The 24,476-nt window shown below is 40.3% G+C and overlaps 1 protein-coding gene across 4 annotated transcripts in view; it reads right to left on the reverse strand.

Annotated features, from left to right (window-relative positions):
• Positions 1-847: 847 nt before the first annotated feature.
• The window catches only part of hectd1 (HECT domain containing 1), a 118,909-nt gene continuing 95,280 nt past the window's right edge, over positions 848-24,476 (reverse strand). For 3 of the 4 annotated variants that reach the window (XM_070879032.1, XM_070879033.1, XM_070879031.1), the window contains exons 26-42: positions 24,187-24,408; positions 16,846-16,979; positions 16,477-16,633; positions 15,933-16,155; positions 14,324-14,381; positions 13,904-14,086; positions 13,416-13,629; positions 13,219-13,304; positions 12,839-12,966; positions 12,322-12,523; positions 11,628-11,765; positions 10,834-11,447; positions 9,550-9,628; positions 9,132-9,225; positions 4,160-4,310; positions 2,205-2,349; positions 848-1,831 (exon numbers count right to left, since the gene is read on the reverse strand). In XM_070879032.1, the coding sequence (XP_070735133.1) occupies positions 1,694-1,831; positions 2,205-2,349; positions 4,160-4,310; positions 9,132-9,225; positions 9,550-9,628; positions 10,834-11,447; positions 11,628-11,765; positions 12,322-12,523; positions 12,839-12,966; positions 13,219-13,304; positions 13,416-13,629; positions 13,904-14,086; positions 14,324-14,381; positions 15,933-16,155; positions 16,477-16,633; positions 16,846-16,979; positions 24,187-24,408 (2,966 nt within the window). In that variant the 3' untranslated portion in view covers positions 848-1,693. The remainder of the gene's footprint in view (positions 1,832-2,204; positions 2,350-4,159; positions 4,311-9,131; positions 9,226-9,549; positions 9,629-10,833; positions 11,448-11,627; positions 11,766-12,321; positions 12,524-12,838; positions 12,967-13,218; positions 13,305-13,415; positions 13,630-13,903; positions 14,087-14,323; positions 14,382-15,932; positions 16,156-16,476; positions 16,634-16,845; positions 16,980-24,186; positions 24,409-24,476) is intronic. The other variant, XM_070879034.1, reaches the window with a different exon arrangement.

Genomic DNA, 24,476 nt, shown 5'->3' on the forward strand with positions numbered 1-24,476 from the left:
TACATGTGACACCAATGAAAGTCTGCTTCCTCTCCATTGTGCAGCAGCTTGGAGAAGAACTCAATCCAGTGAGAAAATTAAACTTGCATCCCTCGACATTTGCACAATGCATTTCACCGTGGAAGAGCTGGTTACAACCAACAGGAGAAAAAGAGCTAAAGGTGAATCATCACGGTTCCTAAACACAGTTACAGATTCCTCTCCATAGCTTCTGGGGAATGCTCAGCTCTCAGGTGCTATGGAGAGAAAAAGGGGACAGAGTCCTATTATGTTGGGTCACCACCCTATTTACATTGCTCCGGTGATATCCAAGACTTGGGCATGGGCCTGCATCTACAAGTGCATGACAGCGGCAGCCAAGGGAAATGAGGTGCAAGGGGGTTTCGGCCCTCCCACGTCAGTTTCCTCACTATGTAATGGAAGGGCACCTGCAGAAGCTGGTGTTGGGTCTTATCGCAGGACCTTCAGATTGGGTCATGGAACAAGGCAAAGGATGCTGGGGCGTGGAGAAAGAAGAAAGGAGAAAGAATGAAGTATCAGGCCAATATTTTGCAGCCTGAAATTTTTTATTGTCTGATTTTTGAAGTTATATAATCTTAATTTATTCATGACATGTGGAGTAATAAAATTAAATCAATAACTTGCATTAGTAATTCTTTGATTGTGAAGCAGTTTGGAATGTCGTGAAAATGTGAAAGGAAATATGTAAATGCTATTTCATTTTTCTTTTACCTTTGTTAATACAAGTTTAACATACCCAAAAATAAAAGTATTTATCACGACAAAAAAAAAATCACTAAATTAGAAAAGCTTAATCAACATTTACAGAAAAGGCAATTCACTCAAATACTTTGCAAACATTTTAATGATTATTTTGAGCATACACATTTGAAAATAGTTTGTATGACTTGAAACTGCAACTCGAGTTAAATAAATGTTTATAATATACAAAGAAATACAGGGAAAAGCTTAGCTTGCTTTAAAGTGTGCCTTGCACCTAGAACCAGTGTTGCTAGCTTTACTGTAAAATTGCACAAATGCACTCAAGGATTTGATCTTCGGAGCAGGGCATTAATGAATGAAAACATACTCACACCGAACAAACAGGAAAAAAAAAAGCTTATTCATGATTGTATAATAAAACAGAGCAAGTAAACTTTAATACTCCAATAAACAGTGCAGGCACTAGTAAACAGGAAATGCTGTTGGGAGAAATACCCATTCACTCTCTACATTACAATTCTACACAAGCAGGTTCTTGACCAATAGCGTTAGGCCAGCAAAGGAGGTCAAAAAGTGGCATTCGTAGTGAACCCAGGTACCAATTGCTGTGCATAATGAAACTAAATATGACACGATGCATTGTCAGAAATTAAACACTGAAAACATGACAAAAACTGCCCTTAGGAACATCTAAAGGACTGTCCCAGCTTCCAGTCTCATAAGCCCTTGAAGCAGCACACAGTGCTCTGTGCCATTATATTTGCTGGCCTTGTAATTATTAACAGGAGAAGTTTGTTCCTGCCAAAACATTAGCAGCTAACAGTTATTCATTATGTTTTTTCTCTAAAGCCTTAAAAAGGCAAGCTGCATCAGAGCACAGCTGGAGATCAACATTTTTTTCACACAAACACAAGAGGCTTTTCTAGTTTTAGATTCAGTGTCCGTTCACTATCCATCAATGACTATCAGCTCAATTAAGATGAAAGCCTTTCTCCATTGTAGCAGCTAGCAAACGTTCTCTCATGATTTCCTCAGAGGAATATTCAGGCAATTTAAGGTAGTGCACACACGTGTTCACTGATGGATAACTTGCGTCTGTCGCATCGACCTAATTGGAAAGAATTATGTTAAAATGCATTTCTTGGGTAATTTAATGCATCATATTTAATAGGCAACTGTACAGATTTTACATGGAATTACATAGCTCTAAAAAAATCCCTCATTACAGGTCAAAAGTATTGTGTGCATGCACCTCCTGGTTAGGTTCAGGTTATCTACATTCAAACTAATAGATTGGAAGCCTGAAAAATGGATTTTCCTGGAGGTAAAACAATCTAAACCTCCCCATTCCAGAACAGATTTGTGCAATTATCATTTAATAAAAAGGAAATATTTTAATAAAATAACAGTTTTTCAACATGAACAAATCTTTCAATGCAGCACATGTATTTAATTGATAATTTTAAATTTAAACTGCATACCTTGCGTACAATAGTGAGCCGTGGGTGAAGATTGGCCAAACCACCTGGTGGGAGAGTGGAACATCCCGTGGTGAACTGCAGGAATGCCTTCCTTTCATCTGACGACATCCCACTAAGAACCCTTACAAATCGGATGAATCCCGGACTAAGCAGAAAGAGTGAAATTCTTTTACTATGTTAAGCAAGTAACATGAATTGCAAGAAGTCATGCAGATGTCAATATAAAAAACTAAGCACTAGATGCTGCAATCTAAAAAAAGAGGGAAATCGAATATAAAATCCTGTTGGTCACATGTTCAATGAAACGCTGCTTGTTTCTGTACATTATAAACATAAACCTTCACCAGAATCAGTAGTGCAATACAATGGTAAGAGTAGGAGTTTGCACCCATGGTTCTCAATGTCAGCTATGGCTCTGTGCGTGCAATGGAAGAAATCTTTAAGGATCATCACCCAAAATAGTCTCACAAATCTCCTAATGGGCCCGTATCAGCAGCAGAGATCTTTAAATACATCACTTTCCCATCTTAGCTGTGCATGTATGATTAGGGGAAAAAGTGAATTGTTTTAATTTGCATCTTGGACTGCACTGTTTAACTTGAGGGATAATGTCTTGCAGGACTAATTTCTCTCCATAACTGGGCATACCAGAACATTCTATTCAATCAGCTGCATTCCCTGCAATGGTACACCACAGAACATTGCACAAGAGACAAAGATTCCTCCAGCAACTGCACTGCCAACAGTTAACGCTAACTGGCCATTTGAAATCATCCAGCTCACGGCTATGACGGCCACTTTTATTTTGCTACTTAAAAAGACATCAAAATGTTACTGTGTAATGCAGCATCTCAAGCAGTGGCGAATCAATCACACTTAACATTTCCTAATGCTTTGAAAGTGGTATTAAAAAAAGTGGTTCATTTGATACAATATTTATCAAACTACCACTTGTGCATCAAGTTGGATTTAACCATCGAATGTAATATCTAATAAATCACAAATATGTATCCTTTATTCAAATTTGTATTAGTACGTATAAATACATACCCTGTTCAGAACTATTTGAAGAAATTCTGTATGTTTATAGGTACTGCTAGTTCCTAACATTAATAGTACTATTTTATGACAGTGCCACGCAAAGGTTTGGCGAGTTACTCATTCACAAAAGGATGAACATGTCAGGTCACACCAAGTTGGTCTTGTACAGCTCTTTGGAACAGGTTGATTGTACATGTAATGGGAGATAAACATAATAGGAGCAGGAGAAAGCCATTTGGCCCCTGGAGCCTGCTCTGCCATTCAATAAGATCATGGCTGATCTGATCATGGACCAGTTCCACTTCCCTGCCTGCTCCCCATAACCCATTACTCCCTTATTGCTCAAAAATCTGTCTATCTCTCCCTTAAATATATTCAATGACCCAGCTCCACAGCTCTCTGGGGCAGAGAATTCCATAGATTTACAACTCTCAGAAGAAACTCAGTTTTAAATGGGCGGTCCCTTATTCTAAGACTATGTTTTAGTTTTCCCTAAGAGTAGAAATATCCTCTCTGCATCCACCTTGTCAAGCCCCCCTCATTATCTTACAAGTTTCAATAAGATCACCTCTCATTATTCTGAACTCCAATGTGTATAGGCCCAACCTACTCAATCTATCCTTGTAAGTCAACCCCTTCATCTCCGGAATCAACCTAGTGAACCTCCTTGGATCAGCCTCCAATGCAAGTATATCCTCCCTTAAATAGAGAGACTAAAACTGTACGCAGTACTCCAGGTGTGCCCTCACTAATACCCTGTACAGTTGTAGCAGGACTTCTAAAGAATTGTGTAAGGAATGTCACCAATTCTCAAGTTGGGAACAATAAAAAGTTAGTAATACTAAAAAGAAGAAAATATTCAATTATAATAGCTTCATTAATTGTCATGAGAATACAAAAATATTTACAAATACCTATCACGGGTATAGCCCAATTTGGGTTCAGTATAGTTAATGATATCCTCCGCAGTCCAAGATGGTGACTGGTTTCCACAAAGGATCATTTGAACTTCTTCATGGCTGAAAGAGCTCATCTTTTCCATAGGAAAGACATGGTTGAACCCATCTGGAAAAGGAGGGGAGGGGAAAATGACATCATTCACACACATCGAATAGTTAAATGTTCTAATTTTGGCTTTTTATACATGCCCTTGCTTAACTTTTTGACATACATCTGTTAAAATTTATACTAGCTTTGCAAAGAGCATTCTGATGCAATTTTTGCACAATTTCACTTGCTCAATGATGACAGGATGGTATCCCAAAACACTGACACATAGCAATGTTTTTGTAATTTTTTTTTTTTTAAAAAAAGCATTTTTACTTGTGTGTTTAACTTTAAAAAAAAAATCTCTATACTCCTGTGAAGAGCCTTGGGACTTTTCATTACGTTAAATGTGCTACAATAGTTGTTGTTTTATCATCTAGTTTCTATTCTTCCTCAGAGTTCTGTCTTGAATAATTTCATAATACTATAGATTACTCCTAATATTCAGAGATTTCTTCCCCACCATTCACCCAAGGGGTCTGGCTCTTAGTGGTATACTGTTCAACATGCTGCAATAGCCCTCCATATCTTGTCAAGTGACCACTTTTCACATGCAAGGCTACACAATGTTAACTAGACATTTTACCATGGTATGCATCATGACTCAAGCTAGATCCTGTCCCCATCAATCAATCTCACACTCACTTCCAAGCATAGATCACAAGATAGAAATCAGGAGCAGGAGCCCCAACTGATTTCCCTACACCACCCCCACGTCTAGCAGCATTAAGACCAGTCATAGTGCTCCAGCTAAGATCAGCACAGCCCAGGGATCCTCTGGTCGATAAGGCCCGGAATTTGCAGTCAGCAGTGCAGCGAAGCGAAAGCGCTCGCGGGCGCCTGTGTCAAGAACTTCAGGTTTTCAGAACTTCAATTCAACGAAGTTTTGTGAGGATCCCCTTGTGCGAACTACTGTGACGCCAACAGGTTGTCTAAGCAGCTAATCAAAATGCAGAATTCTTAGCGAACAAGGAAATGAGTAAGCTCTTAAAAATGTAACAGAGCAAAACAAAGATTGGGCTTCTCACATGGGGAAAAAGCAAAGCTGAAATAAAAATGGACAAACTTTAAATTTTGAAGTTTAACATTTTAATTTATTAAAATGGACAAATTTCACACTGCACAGAATTAAATTTAGCTTTCCCGCCCCATAACATTTGTTTAGTAGTAATAATGCTGTCAAAATCCCAGTTACACCTAATCTCTTTGGGTTAAATCCAAGGAAGAGGCATATAAATTGGCCAGAAAAAGCAGCAAACCTGAAGACTGGAAGAAATTTAGAATTCAGCAGAGGAGGACAAAGGGTTTAATTAGGAGGGGGAAAATAGAGTATGAGAGGAAGCTTGCTGGGAACATAAAAAACTGACTGCAAAAGCTTCTATACTTATGTGAAGAGAAAAAGATTAGTGAAGACAAACGTAGGTCCCTTACAAGTCAGATTCAGGTGAATTTATAACGGGGAACAAAGAAATGGCAGACCAGTTGAACAAATACTTCGGTTCGGTCTTCACGAAGGAAGACACAAATAACCTTCCGGAAATACTAGGGGACCGAGGGTCTCGTGAGAAGGAGGAACTGAAGGAAATCCTTATTAGGCAGGAAATTGCATTAGGGAAATTGATGGGATTGAAAGCCAATAAATCCCCAGGGCCTGATAGTCTGCATCCCAGAGTACTTAAGGAAGTGGCCCTGGAAATACTGGATGCATTGGTGATCATTTTCCAACAGTATCGACTCTGGATCAGTTCCTATGGACTGGAGGGTAGCTAATGTAACACCACTTTTTAAAAAAGGGAGAGAGAAAACGGGTAATTATAAACCGGTTAGCCTGACATCAGTAGTGGGGAAAATGTTGGAATCAATTATTAAAGATGAAATAGCAGCGCATTTGGAAAGCAGTGACAGGATCAGTCCAAGTCAGCATGGATTTATGAAAGGGAAATTTTGCTTGACAAACCTTCTGGAATTTTTTGAGGATGTAACTAGTAGAGTGGACAAGGGAGAACCAGTGGATGTGGTGTATTTGGACTTTCAAAAGGCTTTTGACAAGGTCCCACACAAGAGATTGGTGTGCAAAATTATAGCACATGGTATTGGGGGTAATGTATTGACGTGGATAGAGAACTGGTTGGCAGACAGGAAGCAGAGAGTCGGGATAAACGGGTTCTTTTCAGAATGGCAGGCAGTGACTAGTGGGGTGCCGCAGGGCTCAGTGCTGGGACCCCAGCTATTTACAATATACATTAATGACTTAGATGAAGGAATTGAGTGTAAAATCTCCAATTTTGCAGATGACACTAAGCTGGGTGGTGGTGTGAGCTGTGAGGAGGACACTAAGAGGCTGCAGGGTGACTTGGACAGGTTAGGGGAGTGGGCAAATGCATGGCAGATGCAGTATAATGTGGATAAATGTGAGGTTATCCACTTTGGTGGCAAAAACACGAAGGCAGGTTATCTGAATAGCGGCAGATTAGGAAAAGGGGAGGTGCAATGAGACTTGTGCGTCATGGTTCATCAGTCATTGAAAGTTGGCATGCAGGTACAGCAGGTGGTGAAGGCGACAAATGGTATGTTGGCCTTCATAGCAAAGGGATCTGAGTATAGGAGCAGGGAGGTCTTACTGCAGTTGTACAGGGCCTTGGTGAGGCCTCACCTGAAATATTGTGTTCCGTTTTGGTCTCCTAATCTGTGGAAGGACGTTCTTGCTATTGAGGGAGTGCAGCGAAGGTTCACCAGACCGATTCCCAGGATGGCAGGACTGACATGAGAAGAGACTGGATCGACTGGGCCTGTATTCACTGGAGTTTAGAAGAATGAGAGAGGATCTCATAGAAACATATAAAATTCTGACAGGACAGGACAGGTTCGATGCAGGAAGAATGTTGCTGATGTTGGGGAAGTCCAGAACCAGGGGACACAGTCTAAGGATAAGGGGTAAGCCATTTAGGACTGAGATGAGAAGAAACTTCTTCACTCAGAGTTGTTAACCTGTGGACTTCCCTACTGCAGAGAGTTGTTGCCAGTTCATTGGATATATTCAAGAGGGAGTTAGATATGGCCCTTACGGCTAAAGGGATCAAGGGGTATAGAGAGAAAGCAGGAAAGGGGTAGTGAGGCGAATGAGTAGCCATGATCTTATTGAATAGTGGTGCAGGCTCGAAGGGCCGAATGGCTTACTCCTGCACCTATTTTCTATGTTTCTATGTCAAGAGCTGAAGTTTTCAGCAGTTTCGATGATTTGCGAGATTTCAGTGATTGCTGGCTCTGTGGGGTGGGGGAGCAAAGCACAGCCAGTTTCGGAGCAGTCAATGACAGACCACAACAAAATCTCAAAAGTTGCGGTCAGTTTCAAAGGTGGAATGACAGCGAATGCAGCCTGTTCGCTATAATCCCGACCTCAAATCCCAGGCCTATGACTTTGGATCACACCAAAGTGTCAGCTGTGGCTCAATGGGTAGCACACTCGCCTCGGAGTCAGAAGGCTATGGATTCAAGTCCCACTCCAGGGACATGAACATATAAATTTAGGCTGACGCTCCAGTGCAGTGCTGAGGGAATATTGCACTGTTGGAAGTACCGTCTTTCGGATGAGACTTTAAACCGAGGCCCCGTCTGCTCTCTCTGATGGGCGTAAAAGATCCCATGACACTAATTTGAAGAGCAGGGGCGTTATCCCCGGTGTCCTGGTCAATACTGATCCCTCGATCAACATAACAAAAAAACAGATTATCTGGTCATTATCTCATTGTTGTTTGTGGGAGCTTGCTGTGCGCGAATTGGCTGCTGCGTTTCCCTCATTACAACAGTGACTACACTCCAAAAGTACTTCATTGGCTGTTAAGCGCTTTGAGACGTCTGGTGATCATGAAAGGTGCTAAATAAATGCAAGTATTTCTTTCTTTGACACCGTGCAGTACATTTATCCATTAAGACATCAGGGAAGCTTAAATATTCCGTTCTTCAATCAGGGGGCAGAACAGTTTTAAACTAGACTAATCAAACTTTATCTGATCCCACAAGACAGATAACTAATCAGGTATTTACAGTAATCATAAACAGAAAAACAGAAGTAGTCAGTAAGATTAATCACATGGAGGTATTTGGCTAGATATTGCTGGCAAAACAACAGTGTGTTAACAACGGACAGTGTTATTAATGTGAAAATCAGTCAGCAAATTCAGGGGATTAAGAGATACAACGTGAGTTTCGATACTCCAGAACTTGGTCAATTTTTGCTGCAAGAAATAGCTGGATTTGCACACTAATTGCCCATTAAACATGTCACAGGTGGTCAAGTCTGGTCATTAACATTGCAAGTACCTTTTTAACAACGTAATCATTGTTAATGCAATGCCAATCATCCTATATGGCCCAGAATGGGAACACGTTTTCAATCTCATTCCTGCATGTAGTCAATTGTTGTTAAGAGATTTTTTTTTAAATAAAAGTGTCAAATTAAATTTTCTCTTTCTTTCGTTTGTCTTATTTTTCTCTCTGAATCCATTCTTTCCCTCTCTATTTCTCTGTCCCTTATTTGACTACTTTGCCCACTCTAACTCACCTTCCTTCTCTGCCATTCGTCAGTTTCTTTCTCAATCCTTAAATCTCATTGGATAAGGAGGTAGACTGCTGATCCCACCATTAACTAAGGTTCAAAATGCCCCATTGCCCTGGCCACGCCATAATCAGTTTCCACTTACAGCAAGTTACACCGCAAACATTTTGAGTTAAAAAGAGTGCAGAAAAGAGTCTAACTAACGCAGCACTCCGTGAAATGCCCTACTCCAGCAAGATCCGGCCCATTGATATTACCACATTGAAGATTAAAAAGGACATTACCTCTGAAAGCATCCATCTGTTTTTGTATTCCAGTGTGCATACAGAAGTCAAACATCAGTTCTACATACTCTTCTGCATTGTCTATTGTTACCATCTAAAACAAAAACATGTTAGATGAATCTAATGCATATCAAAAATAACAAAGCAAGCAGAAACATTTCAATCCAACTTCTTTGATGTAGTGAAAATCTTATTGAGGAATCAAAGACAAGCTGATCCAAGGTAATACAAGACTGGGTAAAGAGAAACACGAGCCTGTCCTGTTTTTCCCATGTTACCTCACCCAAATATTAATATTGGAACAGTTTTGGCCGGGTGAAGGGGGGGGGGGGGGGGGGGGGGGAGAGAGAGAGTGAGGAAATTACATTAAAAGCAAAATAAAACTTCCCCAATTATTTCTGAAAATGTTACTACTGACCTCATCGTCACCATTAGGTTTCAGATCAACAGCTGTAAATCCATGTACTTTGGACGAAGGACAAAACTGGAAATTCAGCCTGCAAGATTTGGACAAAAAATTTAAGGAAGCATTTAAAAATACACAATGTTCAATAGCTGGTTTCAAATGGCTTAACTCGCTTAAACAGAATAACTTATCTTTGGAATTTACTTCATTGTTCCACCTCCAACTTTTTGCCAGATCAGTGAACTGGTGCAGCTAGATACCCACCATTAATTCCATATATGACTGAACCAGCCAGAGTTCAGTTCAGTGCTCAGAAAAAAAAATCCCTCCCCTGAAACCTGACTTTCAAAAGAGTGAAATATTATTAAAAGAACAGGACCTATCATTGACCAGAAAGGACAATGACCCTAACAAACATAACCACTTGTATCCACAGCAACCAGCACCCATTCCCAATCCCCATAACCAAGAGAAAACTATCTACCTTTAACCTACCCAAACCACATTACTCCTGGTAATGCTGAGAAATTTGATGAGTCGATGAACTCCTGCAGCATACAGCAATTTTTTTTTTTGGGGGGGGGGGGCGGTGAAATTCCTGGACCCCTGTGAAGTTGTTGTCTGAAGTCCACAGCTACCAATGAAACTCTGACTTCATTAAAAATTAAATTGTTTCAAGAATCTTGGACCCAGAGAAGTTTGAAAACCTTCCACCCATTGAAGTACTAATTACCAAGAACACAACCCTGACCCAAGAGCCAGTGACTGAAAATCAATGTTTCTTTAGTAAGCATCATTCTTCAACTATCCCAAGAAACATACTTCCTGAAAACTTATATTATTCTTTTGACTTCATCGGGCATGCCCTCCCTTGTTGGTCTCTAGTCCTGGTACACAACAAAGTCAGTAAACTGGGAAACACTGGGACATGATTCCTTCTTAGCAAGCCAGAGCCAGTTAGTATTAGGAGAGGTAGTGACATGGAGTTACTGCTCCTCTTTCCAAGCTTCAATTGTCCACACAATCTGTTCAATTAGGGTATGAACTATTATCTTCCCAATAGCTGAAATGAAGTGCATGCATCTGGACAGGCTAGATGGTTTTTGGAGCCACGTCAGGAATTCAGGCATTTTTTGAAACTTTAAAGCCTAGACTCTACCTTTAAGATATACCTATATAGTTACACCCCAACCACTTGATCAATATAGCCTCTGTATGATGCCAAACTGTTAGAGACAAAAAAAGCTTTGAGATAACTGAATGACTATAGCACAAGTAAATAAAGAAAATCCATACCCCAAATCCTCTATGCCAAGTGGTGGCCCTGATCCTGATCGATTCTTCAAAGTAAGCTCCTGGAGCTGTGTGTTTTTCTCATCTTCCGAAAGAGTTCTGTTGCTTAATATTTGCCGTCTTTTCACTGAAAGTTCCTTTATTTCCTTCAAGAACCTAGCTCTGTGTGGATTAACCAATTCAAAATCCTCCCAAGTCAAGATTCCATGGAACCAACCAGGGGGTTTGGGTTTAGGAGGATCAAGAATAAATTCGGATTTTGAGTCTTCATCAAAGCTACCAACAGATATAGAATCATGACCTTCTTCTGTTGAAGCCTCAGACTGGCTTTCAGTATAATGCAAGTCACCATCTACCCGGGTCCCATATTCATGTAATAGTTTACTCATATTGCTTTTGATGTCTCCCATACACATGAGTTTAAAGAAAGGTTTAGAAATTGGAATATCCACCAGTCTGTTGTCCTGAACACATTTGGCTAAGAAAATTCCCAAGAAATGGAAAAGTTTTATTATTCTGTCCATTTCTTCACTATCCTGTGGGAAAGCCGCAGAAAAAAGTCCACACGATCGCTGTACATAATATCCTGGTGGCTTAAGTCCACCTCCCAAATCGACCTGTTTAAAATCAGAAAAGTTACACGTACAAAATAAAGTTTGATCATGTTACTCTGAATATTGTGTTATGAATAAATGCACTATTACAACTTGCTAAATTTAATTTTTTAATCAGTAAATAATTATTGCAATTTGTGTGTCTCAAAACAAAAATAAAGATTTCCATTTCAAATGAATTACCTGTCGGGACTCATCGTCAGGAAAATCATCATCGCACAGCCAAATCCCAAGTTCTTTCTTTTGAAACTCTGCTGCTACGAGTGCATAGAACTCTAAAGTAGGACCAAGACCAGTTCCTTCTTCACCTAAAAATTCAACCTAAAAACATATATCAGTAACAGATAGATCAATGCCAAAAGACTTGAAAGAAAAATTATACAATCACCATCAACTATGTCATCTCTGTAACTAACATAGAGCAGTGAAACTCTCCCTATACTAGTACTCAACTCATAAAAGGTCAATCCACTGAGGTGCACAATACTTTACAATATGTAACAAAAACAAATTCTGGCAACACTGTCATTTCTGCCAACTCTCTCCTTCACCCCAACCAAACAAACAATCAGGAGCAGAGAAGCCTGACCAATTCCCTCCCAACAAAGGCACTGAGGCCAATTGTAACAACCCTGGCTGAGATCTGCAAATTCAGTGAAAACCATGGATAATCCCTGGCAGTTTCACAGCCTATATGGCTTGGCTACTCACTGCCTTAACCAGCTGAGTAACACAATGGAATGATTCAATTTATTCTCCTTTGATAATTCTAAGAGAACTACAAGTCGATTCATTTTAAATCTCTTGCCCAAACACAATCACCCACTGGTGTCATATTATTCCAACTGGATTTGAAAGTTTTTTTTTTACTGCTTACCTCTAAAACAGATTTCCTATCAGCATGAATGTGCATGACATTCTCTGCCCATTCCATTAATGTATCACCACGAGGAACCTTGACTCGTTCATGTTTTAACCTTCCAACTCGAAATTCTCCAGGATCGTCACGCCTCACTGCTGTGGTTGTTCGGGTACGCTCCATGGTGGCCTCCCGTCTATTCTGCAGCCAAACTATTGCTCTAAAAAGATAGTAATCAACAGTAATATGAAGGATACATTCATCTTAAACCTACATCTAGAAAGTAGGAACTAAGGTTACAAATGATCATCCTCAACAAAGTACAGTTAAGGGTTAGTAGAAACAAAAACACCAAACTAGGTTCAAGTAGCATTTTTGCTGCCATGCCAAGTTTTCTGTTGAACATTTATAATTTCCAGAGGTGAAAGATAAAGCAAACACGAAGACCATACTCACAGTCTGTGCTGATACAGAGATGGTTTGTAATGGAAAAAAACATGAATGTTAAGCAATATCACTCTGGTGCATCTTTTACCTTGATGCTCCAAATGCTGTACAGGTGAAGTACAATTGTCTAGTTTCAAAAGGGATCAAGAATGGACACTTGCTGGTCAGCTGCTCACACCAGTCTGGCAATGCACTACTAGCCAAAGCCAAAGGCTCCTGCAATAACAAACACCATAAACAAACAGAACAAAATATTTAGCACACCAAAAACAAGAGTAAAAAAAAATCCAAAAATTCAAATCAATCACAATTCCATTACAATTACATTGATATAACCACCCAAAAAAATCTTCATCAAGGTTAGCTAGCTAATAAAAATATCCATCCAATGTAATGAATCGGTTTTCAAATTGAATTGCAAAAAAATGCACATACAATTTATATTTTGCATCAATTTTATGCAATTACCTCAATTTGCTGTAAGATTTTAGTGGTGACTTTTTTGCTTGTGAATTCCTCTGGTGAAACGTTGAACTCAAGTTGACCATCACCTTCTGTCAGGGAAAAAAAATCTACCCGTAAACTTAAGAACAAACATTCCGTAGAACACATCACATCACATTTTATGTATCCATCTTCAGTCCATGAGAAAAATTCAGCCTAACCTTCTTGACCTCTCCATGAAGAGTATGGATCACTAGCAATAATATAAAGAATACGAAGTAATTGCAAAACATCTTCCACGCCGCAAGCATTCTGTCCACTCCCAGCCTTAGCTTGTGGCTGCTCTCGTGTTCCACTAAGAATTTCACAACTGTGCAAAGATGAAATGGACCCATGGCTGAGTCCAGTTGATTTTGATCCATGCTCACAAAATTCCTGCAGAAAGTTATTTAAAAAAAAATTCAATAACCCACTTAAAAGTGTTAATAGCCAACTGCAAGCACTTCTAGTAAAAGCCACTTGTAAATCAGAACTAGCACACATTTTAGCTTATATAGGTGTATAAATATTTTGACAGAACATAAACGCATTAAAGCTGCAAACTTACATTAAGCTCATTTCAAGCAAACATTATAATGTAAGCATTGTTTTTGCTTCTACAAGTGCAAGCATATATTATCCAGAAAAAATATTTTGCACGGTAATATACCTTGTATGCAGCTATGAGCTGAGAACAATTTCTGTTTTTCCTAATACTTTTATTAGTGCCGGTTAATTTCCAGTGCCGCAGGAAAGCTGAATCTGCATTCTTCTGCAGGTAGGTTATCAAGTCATTCTTTGGTAATTCATCAGTGCCAAGGTATTGTTCCACATGCTCTACAGACCAGCAGCCCTACAACAGGAAGAACCAAAGGTTGGTCTTTCCTGATTGTAAAGTCTTACAGGTTGCACATGCATTAAAACATTTACATTTTTTTATTACTCATGCTCCTTAGTTTTAAAAAGTCTATGTCAGAATTATGTTAGTATTTCAATTTTAACAGTAAAAAAATATAATAGTTTAGTCTGTTATTCCTAGCAGCAAAAAAAAACCTGACATTACAGCAGCGTGAACAGAAACACTTCTTACCATCTTTCCATTTTCCCCTTTTTCTTTATCAGAATCTTTCATCTCTCTGTACATTATCCTGGAACAATCACATAGGCACTCATCAGTTTTTTGTGTTACTGTTAGAAACTTTTGATTGGCATCTTTTTGTGCTTAAAGCAGAGAATGTCAGCTCTGACAAGTGGGAATACTTCTTCACTTTGACACATTAGCAGCATCAAATGCTCCAAGGACACATACAGCAAATAACCAGAGGCAGATTAAAGTTCACCAACACCCCAAGCTTAAAGAAGCAACCCTACTCCACCAGTCTGAAATTTTCTACATCACCCTGAATTTTCTACATCTGCCATACTATTTACATACATTAGCACACACCATGTGTAAATTGTTAATGGAAATAACAACACTTTATTCGTATCTTTCAACTGTTCCAATGTAATCAAGACATCCCAATTTAGCAAGTGAATTTCATCTACAATCTCAATTTAGGAGCAACATTCCCAAATTTTAAAATCTCCATAAAGAAACAAGATTTAAATTTGAATAAGAGTTGTTGGGAGTTAAACTCATCTAAAATGATGAATGGGTTTCTTTTGGCTATCAAAAAGGAATTAACAGCTTACTACATTTTTATAGTAGAGTTTTAAGACTGAAATAGGTAGCAGCAAAATACAATATGTTAATGTCTCTGATTGAGAAGTTTAAGAAAACTAATTAAGCACACCCAGGCCCAAACTCTGCATCTATTTGTGGAAGCCATAATAATCCATTTCACTCACCAACACAAATAGTACAAAAAGTGAAATAATACATTATTTAAATATGGATCGACTGCCGCCAACGAACCGGAGGGGGATTGTGCACACGTGCTGCTGGTTGGTCACGGGAGTGGGTTTGTTTAAAAAAAAATTAAATACTCGGAGGGAGCGGGCTGCTTCAAAAATGTCGGGGGGAGCAGGCAATCACATTGAAGAATTCTCACAGGCAACAAACCAGGAAGTAAAACGCACTGATTTTCCTTCACTTTTTAATCATTTTACAGAGAATGAAATAAAGATTGGGACATACACATGGGATTAAGGTAGAAGCTGAAATAGCAAACAAACTTTAAAAAAAAAATTAAAAACCATGGAATTTCTTTTTTATCATAATGGAAAAATGTGACATTCCACAAATATAAAATTTGTTTTTCATGGCCAGAACAGTTGCTCAGTAGTAATTCTGACTCAGTACACCATTAAAAACTTCGTTACACCTATTCAACAAGGCTTAACTTTTAACTTTTTCGAGGCTTTTTAACAGCGATACTCCAGCATAAAAGGGGAAGTTTTCATCAGTTCAGTGATTTCAATTGATTGCCTGCTCTGGGGATTTTAACAGCACACTATGTAGAAGAGCAGGGAATGACTGACAGCACCTTCTGGATTTCTGCATTTAACTGCACATATGCGGACAGCAGAAGTTGCTGTCAGTTTCACAGTTGTAATGACAGCGAATGCTGGAAGTTTCGCCATCATTACAACCACAAATTTTGGGCCAATACATTTTAGATAAACTAGTAAGTATTCCACTTAATAACTTCGAATCAAATTCAAAACATACAACATTTCATGGTGCGTTCACTTACGTGTATGTTGGTTCCCAAATGCGCCTAAGCTTATCAGATTTTACATTTCCATTACAAGAAAGCTGCAACAGTTTCTGCACATAACAGAAAATGGTTGCTCTGTAGTTTGAGAGGGGCAACTCCACTTCACGAGATGTTCCCAACCCTGCTACCTTAAGAGTCAGTGCTAATCGTGGTGAAGGAGTGCACTCCACTTCCTCTAGAAGCTCTGATCGAGGTGTTCCTACAAAAAAAACATATTTCAAAGATTAACAATGCCAGTTTTTAAAAACCATAACCAAAATGAAGACATCAAATCAATATTTTGTTTGCTTTGAGACGATATCACCATGCAACAAATTATATGTTGCCATTACAGCAAGACTTCAAGTATCACAACTTAGGTATGCAAAAAGAGTGGCATAGCGACGAGCCACAAAGTGAAAAAAGAAAGAGTTAATAGGTGTGCTTTATGTAATTGTGGGAGGATGCATCATTACATGAATAAAATTAAAAGATCTTTAAAGTGCGCCATTTTGATTTTATTTGTTGAAAACAAATGTACCTGGGGGAGGGATTTCTAAGTCGGTTGTTTGCTGCACATTTGTACGACCCGGGCGTGGATCAAAAGCAGGTACTAAAGCAGAGAATTGCCGTTTTAGGACAAAATCATCATCCCATGTTCTACGACGCCCTCCTTTTGTTTCATATTCCTCCTCTTCCTGTGTTCCAAGGTTCAAATCAAGACAATTTTAGTTTTAGAAGTATTATAAAACTATAGACTCAACAGAACACCAGACCCCAAACACAGTAATAAACGTCTGCATTATGCATTCCACAACAATATATTGCTGCTCATAAGATTAGCATACTGCAAACATTTCAACAATATTTCAATAAAACACTCATTTGTAACTACAAGTGAATTACATACCATAACTTCTTCATACTCTTGATCTTCTTGATTGTCATCTTCATTTTCATCATCCTCCTCATCTGGTTCAGGCAAATCCTCATCATCTTCAAGTTCCGCTAATAAAGTACTAGCACGACAGCTGTCTAGAAAATCTGTTGAGCATAAAATAATCAGTTGGAATAAACCTTATTCCAGTCAGTTTAAAATTAATCTTATAGATGAATGTTAAGTAAGAATATAAGAAATTGGAGTAGGAGTAGGCCACACGGCCCCTTGAGCCTGCTCCGCCATTTAACACGATCATGGCTGATCCGATCATGGACTCAATTCCACTTCCCTGCCCGTTCCTCATAATCCCTTATCGGTTAAGAAACTGTATCTCCATCTTAAATTTATTCAATGTCGCAGCTTCCACAACTTTCTGAGGCAGTGAATTCCACAGATTTACAACCGTCAGAGAAGAAATTCCTCCTCATCTCAGATTTAAATGGGCGGCCTCTTATTCTAAGATTATGCCCCCTAGTTCTAGTCTCCCCTTATCAGTGGAAACATCCTCTCTGCATCCACCTCGTCAAGCCCCCTCATAATCTTATACGTTTCAATAAGAGCACTTCTCAGTATTCTGAATTCCAATGAGTAGAGGCTCAACCTCCTCAAACTTTCCTCATAAGTCAGCCTCATTATCTCCGGAATCAACCTAGTGAAGCTTCTCTGAACTGCCTCCAAAGCAAGTATATCCTTTCATAAATATGGGAACCAAAACTGTGCGCAGTATTCCAGGTGTGGCCTCACCAATACCCTATACAACTGTACTCCATCCCCTTTGCAATAAAGGCCAAGATTCTATTGGCCTTCCTGATCACTTGCTGTACCTGCATACTAACCGTTTGTGTTTCATGCACAAGTGCCTCCAGGTCCTGCTATACTGCAGCACTTTGCAATTTTTCTCCATTTAAATAATAACTTGCTCTTTGATTTTTTTCTGCCGAAGTGCATGACCTCACACTTTCCAACATTATATTCCATCTGCCAAATTTTTGCCCACTCACTTAGCCTGTCTATGTCCTTTTGTAGATTTTGTGTGTCCTCCTCACACATTGTTTTTCCTCCCATCTTTGTATCGTCAGCAAACTTGGCTACGTTACATTCAGTCCCTTCTTCCAAGTCGTTAATATAGATTGTAAACAGTTGGGGTCCCAGCACTGATCCCTGCGGCACCCCACTAGTTACTGATTGCCAACCAGAGAATGAACCATTTATCCCGACTCTTTTCTGTTAGTTAACCAATCCTCTATCCATGCTAATATATTACCCCCAACCCAGTGAACTTTTATCTTATGCAGTAACCTTTTATGTGGAACCTTGTCAAATGCCTTCTGGAAGTCCAAATATACCACATCCACTGGTTCCCCTTTATCCACCTTGTTCGTTACATCCTCAAAGAATTCCAGCAAAATTTGTCAAACATGACTTCCCCTTCATAAATCCATGCTGACTCTGCCTGACCGAATTATACTTTTCCAAATGTCCCACTACTGCTTCTTTAATAATGGACTCCAACATTTTCCCAAGCACAGATGTTAGGCTAACTGGTCTATAGTTTCCTGTTTTTTGTTTGTCTCCTTTTTTTTTAAAAAACAGGGGCATTATATTTCTGCTGGGACTCCCCAGAATCTAGGGAATTTTGGTAAATTACAACCAATTCATCTATTATTCCTGCTGCTACTTCTCTTAAGACCCTAGGATGCAAACCATCAGGTCCAGGGGATTTATTTGCCTTTAGTCCCATTATCTTACTGAGTACCGCCTCCTTAGTGATTGGATTGTGTTAAGTTCCTCCCCCCCATAGCCCCTTGACTATCCACTGTTGGGATATTGTTAGTATCCTCTACCGTAAAGACGGATACAAAATATTTGTTCAGACTTTCTGCCATCTCCATGTTCCCCATTACTAATTCCCCGGTCTCGTCCTCTAAGGGACCAACATTTACTTTAGCCACACTTTTCCTTTTTGTATACCTAAACTCTAACTATCTGTTTTTATATTTCGTGCTAGTTAACTTTCATAGTCTGTCTTCTCGAAAAAGTAAATCTTGTTTAGGTGCAAGATAAATCTACACAAAACATTTCCAAAATGTAAACTGCTGAATAAGTTAACAAACTTCACTTTCCACAAAACCAAATATTTGGAACACGTTCAGTTCAAGTCAACGTTATAAATATGAGTTGACAAACTGTAAATTGTATGAATCATCTTATTTATTGTGTTACACTAATTCAATCCCCATATACACACCCAACATTTGATGCTAGCCATGTGATGGTGGGGAAGAGTGAAGGATCATTTAGAGAGTCATCTTGGGATCTGAGTCCCTTGAAAAAGAAAGTTGATTAACATCATCAAATGACTACTATCAAAATGGCAAAGACATGGCAAGTCTACCACCAATTCTTGCAGTTTACTAACACATACCAAAAAGATAGCTAGCAAAATTTTATGTTAGTTTGAATCCACGGTTTTGTACAATTTGAACATAAGTTTTATAAAAAATTTGCTCAGTCACAGGATGTGGACGTCACTGGCAAGGCCAGCACTAATGCCCATCCTTGATGGTGGTGAGCTGCCTTCAACTGCTGCAGTCCGTGTGGTGAAGGTACTTCCATAGTGCTGTTAGGGAAGGAGTTCCAGGATTTTGACCCAGCAACAATGAAGGAACAGCGATATATTTCCATGTCAGGATGGTATGATCAAGAAGTTTACAGATTACACTAAAATTGGCTGTGAGGTTGATAATGAAGAGGAAAGTCATGGGCTGCAGGAGGATATCAATCTACTGGTCAGGTGGGCAGAGCAGTGGCAAATGGAATTGAATTCAGAGAAGTGTGAGGTAATACACTTTGGGAGGGCTAATAAGGAAAGGGTATACACATTAAGCGGTAGGCCACATAATAGTGTAGATGAACAAAGGGACCTTGAAGTGCTTGTCCACAGATCCCTGAAAGTAGACCAGGTGGATAAGGTGGTTAAGGCGGCATACGGAATGCTTGCCTTTATTGGCCGAGGCATAGAATACAAGACCTGTAACCTGCAGGGTTATGGACCTAGAGCTGGTAATTGGGATTAGACTGGATAACCTTGTTGGCCAGCGCAGATATAATGGCAAGTACTGCAGGGAATCTAATATGGCCAGGATGATTTCCTGGACTAGTTTCGATCGCCTGGATGGGTCGGAGAGGAATTTTCCCAGATCTCCCCCCGCAAATTGGCCTGGGTTTTTCATCTGGTTTTTGCCTCTCCCAGGAGATCACATGACTCCGGTTGGGGTGAAGTGTAGAATGTTTCAGTGTAAGGGATGTCGCAGTTGTGTGGGGCGGACTTGTTGGGCTGGATGCTCTTTACCTTTTCGCCATTGCTCATGGGTTTATATATATAACCTTCAGGGCTGCTGACCGAGGGCTATGCGGCTCTTTGTTGGCCGGTGCCGACACGATGGGCCGAAATTTCTATGTTTCTATGTGTGTGGCTTGGAGGTGGTGGTATTTCACGTGCCTGCTGCCCTTTTCCTTCGAAGTGATAGAAGTCGTGGATTTGGGAGGTGCTGTCAAAGAAGCCGTGGTGAGTTGCTGCAATGCAATTATCTTATTTCATAGTCTCCAGTCAACTAAGCTCCCAAGCTGTTTACCCAAGAGTTGCATACTTATCCAAACTCTTATGCCAATAATGGTCAACAAATCAATTAACTAAACACATCTGTGCAAAGGCAGACAGTGGTGCAATCAAATCCATGAATAGCTGGACTTATAACATAGGTTTGAGTGCAACACTAAAGACACACACCAGTGATTTTTCCATTTAACAAAAAACACTCGACATGGTACGTACAGTACATTTCTGAAATAAAAGTTATTCTTTTTATCCACATCAATTAAAAGTAGCTGATTAGGTATTTTATCAGAAAACAAATTTTTTTTGAGGTAATCGCTTCTCTTGCGCATCTTAAGACAAGCAGGTACTCTCCCACACAGATATCAAAGACCAAATTAGCTGCTAAATACACCTAAGTGGTTCTTTGATCAGTTTAACCAGAGATTATACAAACACCCCAAGTATATCAATGTAATTTTACAAATGAAGATTAGCGATTTCCAGATCAAATTCGTGCAAAGGAGATGAAGAGCAAAGTTCGAACTGAGATAATGATGATCAGAGAACTGACCTTCAAGGTTAATCAAGGACTACCAAGGAATATGTGGATCCTTCTACCCAACCCTTCCAGACTGTCCCAAGCAATGAGAAGGAAAGGTATACATGAACCATCACACTTTGAGAGGATGAGTGCTTTGTTGCCTTGGTCAACTTTACAAAAGCTCAGAAGCCTTATCACAGATATTGGTGAACAGTCCAGTATTTTTATTGCTTTCAACTGTTAAGTTCATTTAGTACTGTCTCTCTGTCCTTGTGGACCAGGCGCTGAGATGTAAAGTCTGCACAAGGGTCTTGCCAATCCTCTGATAAATTGCATAGGTCAGACGTGTAACCATTGAAGAGAAAAAAAGACGAAAGACAAATAAAATAAAAAAAGATACATACATTTAATCATCATCATAGGCAGTCCCTCGGGATCGAGGAAGACTTGCTTCCACTCCTGAAGTGAGTTCTTTGGTGGCTGAACAGTCAATAAGAGAGCCACAGACCCTGTCACAGGTGGGACAGACAGTCGCCAAGAGAAGAGGTGGGTGGGACTGGTTTGCCTCACGCTTCTTCCGCTGCCTGCGCTTGACCTCTTCATGCTCTCGGCGTTGAGACTCGAAGTGCTCAACGCCCTCCCAGATGCACTTTCTCCACTTAGGGCAGTCTTTGGCCAGGGACTCCTAGGTGTCAGTGGTGATGTCACAATTTATCAGGGAGGCTTTGAGAGTGTCCTTGTAACATTTTCGTTGCCCACCTTTGGCTCGTTTGCCATGAAAGAGCTCCACAGAGTGCACTTGCTTTGGGAGTCTCATGTCTGGCATGCAAACTATGTGGCCTGCCCAGCGAAGCTGATCGAGTGTGGTCAGTGCTTCAACGCTGGGGATGTTAGCCTGGACGAGGACACTGATGTTGGTGCGCCTGTCCTCCCAGGGGATTTGCAGGATCTTGCGGAGACATTGTTGGTGATATATCTCCAGCGACTTGAGTTGTCTTCTGTACATCGCCCATGCCTCTGTGCCATACAGGAGGGTGGGTATTACTACAGCCCTGTAGACCATGAGCTTGATGGTAGATTTGAGGGCCTGGTCTTCGAACACTCTTGTCCTCAGGCAGCCGAGGGTTGCACTGGCGCACTGGAGGCAGTGTTGAATCTCCGCATCAATGTCTGCCTTTGTTGATAAGAGACTCCCGAGGTATGGGAAATGGTCCACGTTGTCCAGGGCCGCGCTGTGGATCTTGATGACTGGTGGGTTGGGGGGGCAGTGCTGTGCGGCGAGGACAGGCTGGTGGAAGACCTTTGTCTTATGGATGTTTAGTGTAAGGCCCATGCTTTCATATGCCTCAGTAAATACATAAGACTATATCCTGGAGATCAGCCTCAGAATGTGCGCAGACGCAGGGGTCATCCGCGTACTGTAACTCAATGACAGAGGTTGGGGGTGATCTTAGATCTGGCCTGGAGGCGGCGTAGGTTAAACAGCTTCCCACTGGTTCTGTAGTTTAGTTCCACTCCAGCGGGGAGCTTGTTGACTGTGAGGTGGAGCATGGCAGCGAGGAAGATTGAGAAGAGGGTTGGAGCAATGATGCAGCCCTGTTTGACCCCGGTCCGGACGTGGATTGGGTCTGTAATGGATCCGTTGCCAAGAATCACGGCATGCATGTCGTCGTGGAGCAGGCGAAGGATGTTGACAAACTTTTGGGGGCATCCGAAAAGGACGACGCTTCATAGACCCTCACGGTTGAAAGTGTCCAAGGCCTTTGTAAGGTCAAAAAAGGCCACGTATAAGGGCTGACGCTGCTACCTGCATTTTTCCTGCAGCTGTCGCGCTGCAAAGATCATGTCCATTGTGCCCCGTAGGTGACAAAATCCGCACTGTGACTCCGGGAGGAGCTTCTCGGCCACAGGGAGAAGACGATTGAGGAGAACTCTAGCGACATTTGAACAGGATATCGCAAAGTCTTTAACAATTAATGGGTTACTTCCCTCTCCCTCCCACCGCCCCGCCCCACCCCCCAGTGCAGTCGCTGTTATTAGGCATATGTGGCACCCAAAATGTACAGCAAGACTCTCAAACAATGAATTAACTTTGAAGCCCCGGGATTCTTTAAATTCCAGATAGGTCAACAATACTGCCTGCAAACATAAAATAAACCATTTCCAGCTTTGAAGTGCACCTCAAAATGGAAAAGGAATTGGGAGTGAGAACATTTATCTGCAAATTTACTCTGATTTAAAAACTAAGATATGACATGTTTTTTCAACAGAAAGGCCTCCATATAAACAAGAGATTGATAGGTCCAGAAACAAAACAACAGCAACCAGACACTCGCCAAATAAAAATGTTACTACACTTAACGAAACTGCAACAAAAACAAAAAAATGGTAAGATGACCAAAGTAACAAAGCCAAATGAGATTGCTTTCTAGGATTGAAACACACCAAAGAGAAAACTTACTTTCCTTCGTGTAGGAACACATAAGTAAATGAAGTGAATGATGAAAGGCACAAAGAACATTAGTCCAAAAGAAGGCCTCGAGTTGCCGAGCAAGGGACATTCAATATTTAAAGAGGCGGTGTCCTAAAGAATGATTTTCTATTTGTATATGGAGGTTGAATGGACAGATCGGAACACTTACAGAAATCCCAGCCCAATTATGGGCCCAAGTTGTGCGGCAATGCTCGTGAACACTAGGCATTTCTTTCCAAGTACTTTGGAAATGTTTTTTTTGGGTTAAAGATGCAATACAAATATGGATGAACTCCATGATGAAGAAATAGTATAGTAACATGTCACAGAAACATTCTATTGGATTAATTTGTACCGTCCTAAAAAGTGAAGTAATTTAACAAATTCAAATTTTATTGGGCCAATTTCTGCAGCAGTACTCAAACACTAGCCATTTCTTTCCAATTAATTGTACACAATTTTTATTTAAATCATCAAGCCATATTGCCATTGTCAGAATATACATGAGTGGACATACTAAATTAGCATTAATGGAACTTGATCATATCCAGTAAAACAAATTTAATTGGGAAATCGATTTAAGGCAATGCCTACACTTAAATGTAAAGACTAAGGACCATCATGCACAAAGTTCAACAGAGACAATGTGACAATTAAGTACAACTTAATTTCCCCCGCCAGCCCTAGATAGTAACCTACCATATAAAGAAAATTCTGCTTCTTGACCTGTGTCACTCTCACTGGAAGTGGATGTCAGGCTGGTTGTCAGAGTATTACTGAGCGATTGACCAACGGACAAACCTGTGGTTGCCGTGGCTACATTGTTGCTGCTGGTGACGCTGGAAGTTGACATGGTGACAGTCGACGTGGTACCAGTTGTTGTGAGGTTTGGGAAACTCTGGGCACCCATGAGAGGAGAAGCTATAATGTTCAGGAAACAAAACGTTGAATTACTCCCACTTTCCTCAATAAAAAGCAAACATTCTTAC

This window comes from Pristiophorus japonicus, chromosome 4 (genome assembly GCF_044704955.1).
Source record: "Pristiophorus japonicus isolate sPriJap1 chromosome 4, sPriJap1.hap1, whole genome shotgun sequence".
In the NCBI taxonomy this organism is placed as follows: Eukaryota; Metazoa; Chordata; class Chondrichthyes; family Pristiophoridae; genus Pristiophorus; species Pristiophorus japonicus.